At 40.6% G+C, this 4,512-nt stretch overlaps 1 protein-coding gene across 1 annotated transcript; it reads right to left on the bottom strand.

Moving 5' to 3' along the window:
* Nucleotides 1–2,111: 2,111 nt before the first annotated feature.
* Nucleotides 2,112–2,673, bottom strand: LOC120848749. The gene has a single exon (XM_040220769.3). It carries the CDS (start codon nt 2,671–2,673, stop codon nt 2,125–2,127), a length of 549 nt encoding a protein of 182 aa, XP_040076703.1. The 3' UTR covers nt 2,112–2,124.
* Between the last annotated feature and the right edge of the window lie 1,839 nt (nt 2,674–4,512).

Raw genomic sequence — 4,512 nt, 5'->3', positions numbered from 1 at the left:
TCGAGGCACAGCCACCAGTATATTTCGGTCATTACGCAGTCATTTCAGCTTTCATTATCCACAACTGGAGACGACCCCTAACATGGTCAAGGGCCGAGGATAAAAGGAACCAACCTACTAACCTTTGTGTAAATGTGATAAAAAAAAGAAACTTTTTTTTTTAAATACGAAAACAGGCTTTCAGCTTAAAAGCTACGGAATAAAAATCCTCAAGCTTCCAAGAACAGACAGACACAACATCTGGTTCTTCAAAAAATTAGAAATCAACTAACTTCTTATACTACGAGCCCAAAGCAAATCAGTCTATTTCAACACATTTCCATGCTTTATAATTGTTATTGATTACTTCTGCTTAAACTTGTGGTCATTTCTTTCGTTGAGACCTCTTTCAGAAGAGAATTATAATAGAGGCACCAAATTCTTTCATAAAGCTTTTCACATTTATAGATGCAGATTCTTATCTTTATGAAGCGTTTACGACAAAACCTTGCATTAACGACCGGTTGAACTTAGCATAAACGTTGCAGAAAAATAAGGATCTGTCTTTAGCTGTGTCAAAACACATAACCTAGTATAAAAAATGTGTGCCCTTATGGAACACTACTGAAATGGTTTTGACTAAAGAGAATGACCACCACTGTATACTGACAGAATCAATAACAATGATGAAACCTAGAAATCTGTGGAATGCCTTTCCTGTGTTTCGTTATCGAGTGACGCAGTGTCTTGGCCTATATTGATTTCAGAAACAAGTGTGCTGCCTGGCTGTCTTTGAAAGCGATGCTGTACATGATAATTTTTACTTCCTAGGTTGAAAGACCAAGGACATTCCCTGTTGTTTATTTAATCACATCTACCCAGACGCTAGTATGTTGCTCCTTTGCGTTCACTGTCCTTGTGTGTGTTAGGGGTTGTGAACAGTATAACGCTGTACGGTCCTTGAAGAAATTTCCTTTGTAGAGTAGTGGGTAAACAGAACAGAAATTGTGAAGTGTGTCTTCGTGTCTTCCCGTTTCCGCTTTTGGGTCTCCCATTAATTTTTTGTTCATTAGAACTCCGCTGTGTGTGACACTTCTCTGTGTTTTTTTTTTCATCCTGTGAAGAACCCGTCTTGAATAATTTTATCTTGTCTAGCCTGTACTTGCTAGCTTGCACCAGGCACGCATCCAGGATGGGGGCCATGGTCGCCCCCCCCCCCCTCCCCGAAGTCTTTCATTTTCCTGGGACCTCCTTTCCTCCATCTCCCTTATATAGCATCTTGTCATGGGCGCTGCCGAATCAAAATCCTGTCTACGGGCCTAGCTTCAACCCGTTCTTTTGTTTGTTCGTTACTGTAAAATTCAACTGTAGGCGCAGGGTTAATACAAAGGAAAAAATAGCGACATACTTTTGTTGGGTAGTGCCGATTATTGGACCTGTTAGTATACAATTATTAAAAACAAATTGTGAAGAATATGGGAACAGAGGATACGAACACCCTCCCAAACACAGCACTGTGTTCATCTCCTCCTTCTTGTCTGTGCGATTGCCATTCTTTGTTTGTTATAATAATACAATTTTGATGATTTTTTGTTTGGTATCATTTTTATATGGGTTCACTGTAATGACCCACTTGCCATTGCATTCACTTTGGGGGCAGCTTCCTCCCTCCTTATGGTGCCATCGTTGAGAACGTGCAGGGTGGGCGTCACTCTTACCCTCGTGGTGCAGTTCCCCAGGTTCCCATAGGGTGCATGTTGCCAGCCAAACTGAGTCAGGCCTGCCAGCCCTGCGGGAAATGTCAATTGCACTCTTTTAGATGTACATACCAACGTTTTGCGTGTACCTGAAGAAAGCTCTAACAGAAGAGAAACAATATTTGGTCCTTTTTGAATGCATATTCTTTCTCTGAGGACATACATGAACGTTACACGCTATTGTACATTTAGTGGTTATCAATCAATCAATCAATCAATCAGCGTTTATTTCAGCTTGAAATACAAACTGAGGGTGGCAAGAAAAAAGCAGTGTCATCCACTGCTTGACGGGCCTCGCCACCCTTACAAGTCAGCAGTGTAAACGCGGTAAAAAATAATATATATATACAAAATGAACAATACAGACAAAATGAGAAGTACAGACAAATTATAGAAAAGCGTTCCTAAGGACAGAAGAAGACATACCATTCAAGTGATCACATAGAGGAGTATTCAAAAACTTAGGCAAGATATATCGCAACATTGTAAAGCCATAGTTCGTTCTACATCTAGGTAAAACAAAGCTGTCTTTTTCCCTGGTTGCATAAGGCGTATTGTGGGGCACAGTAGAAACAATACGTGAAAGAAAATTATCGTTTTTAGCTATACTATTTTTGTAAAAACACGCGAATCTATATTCAAATAAATTATATACAGGCACAATTTTAAACTGCGAGTAAGCCTGCCCGGTTGGGGAATTATATGGAGCTTTTGTAATAGCACGTAGCATTTTCTTTTGCAAGATCAGAAGCTTCTGAATATTGGATGTTGTGGTATTACCCCAGACAAGAAAACAATAGCTTAAATATGAATAAAAGAAAGCGTAATACAAAGTAAGTTTAGTTTTTTCAGGTAGAACGTACTTATTACGCGAGGTTATTCCTACAACCTTAGAAAGGGCAAGACAAACCTCGTTTATGTGGGCGTCCCATGTCATCGTTGCGGTAAAAATTACACCGAGGGATCTAAACGTTTCTACATACTCGATAATGGTGTCACTCAAAACTAAAGGCGGTGGGTGCATTACAAGCTTTCCTTTAGGACGAAATATTACAGCTTTAGTTTTTTCTTTGTTGATTTTCAATGAGTTGACTAATGACCACCGTGATAATAATGCCAATACTCGGTTAGCAGTGCCAGTTAGTTGTTCAACGTCAGAGGAGGAAAAGAAAAGGCTCGTATCATCAGCGTAAATAACGTACTTTGCAAGGGTACTAATATTGGAAATGTCATTTATATATATATTAAACAAGAGTGGTCCAAGGATGCTACCCTGAGGGACACCATTAAAAATTTGAAGGGAATCGGAGCGAGAGTGGTTTATTACAACATATTGTAATCGTGAGCTTAAATATGATTTTATAAGGTTGAGGGCGTGTCCTCGTACGCCGTAGTGCTCGAGCTTAGCGATAAGTATTTTATGATTTACAGTATCGAATGCCTTACTAAAGTCAATAAAAATGCTAAGAGTAAGACGTTGTGATTCAAAATTGTTCAAAATATATTCTTTTTGGGCAAGCAAGGCGTGTTCCGTTGATCTATTTTTAGTAAACCCATATTGGCAATCGGATATTACAGAATGCTTTAAGAAGAAATGATTGAGGCGGCGATGAATTATTCGTTCTAACCCTTTAGAAAAAAACGGAAGTATAGATATTGGTCTATAGTTACCGACTAGACTATAGTTATAATGAACATTTTTTCTTATATAACTTCGAGCTTTTAGAGTAAAGATTCAATATAATGCGTAGGACATAAATGGTTGCTATGAACTATCCTGTACATATACACATTACCTGATATCATAAAAGCGCTAGAGCAGGGTAGGGCTGTACTGCATCAATTACAAATTTGTAACCAATTTAAAGTTGGCATTTATTTATTACTATTGGCTATTATTCTTTGAGAGAAAAAATACCTGGGCGAGTTGGTACGTTGGTGGTCTTTCAGCTCCATCAAAAATTCAGGTCCTTTTCAAATTTTTTCATGCTTTTGCTTTTTCTAACTGCTCTGCTGTTTATAGCGGCTTTCGCCGCCACTAAAAAACGTGACAACCAAACTCACTTTATTTACATCATGCAATCGTAAAATTCGAAAGCGTGTCGCTTCGGCATAAGATAAGAGATTGCGCGTCTCTGCGGCACAGGAATCAGCATAGGCAAGGAATCATGCTGCTCGCTCTTGTAACGTTTGTTTCGCTCCCGCTTTATGAAACAAATCGGTGGCTTGAGGTTGTTGGGACCACACGTCAGAAATACTATGACCTGTGATTGCTTGAACTGCCGTCAGTCTGAACTTGAACGCTCCGCAAAAGCGTCTTCTCACGAGCGCCGTAGAGCGGCGCCCAGGACTGTCTTTCGGTTCCGCCGCACGCGTATCTTTCTCACTCTTTGGAGCGAGCCATAGATTTTCAAGAAGGTACGCTTTTTTCAAATACCGAAATAACGCCGGCCAGAAGCATTGTTAGAATCAAGCATGACTTAGCAAGCAGATGGTACACGACAAAGTTTGAAACAGTGGCGCACTTCGCAGAAACCAAAATAACATTGCTCACCGCTAGTCGCAGCAGTAGTCGATCGTTTGCTGTCCGCAACTGGCGTTGGTAAGACGCAGCGCCTCCCAGCTCTCAGTCCACAAAATTATTATAATGTACAATGGCCCAATTTTTCAACAATATCAAGCGAGCGTCGACCACCGGGACGGCGAGCGCCGTGCCGCGGAGGCGTGCGGCGATACGGGAGGGATGAGGCGCGTGCGCACAGAGCCCTTTCTGGTG

This window comes from Ixodes scapularis, unplaced genomic scaffold (genome assembly GCF_016920785.2).
Source record: "Ixodes scapularis isolate PalLabHiFi unplaced genomic scaffold, ASM1692078v2 PGA_scaffold7__128_contigs__length_106722199, whole genome shotgun sequence".
Lineage (NCBI taxonomy): Eukaryota > Metazoa > Arthropoda > Arachnida > Ixodida > Ixodidae > Ixodes > Ixodes scapularis.
This window is presented reverse-complemented; position numbering and strand designations above follow the sequence as displayed.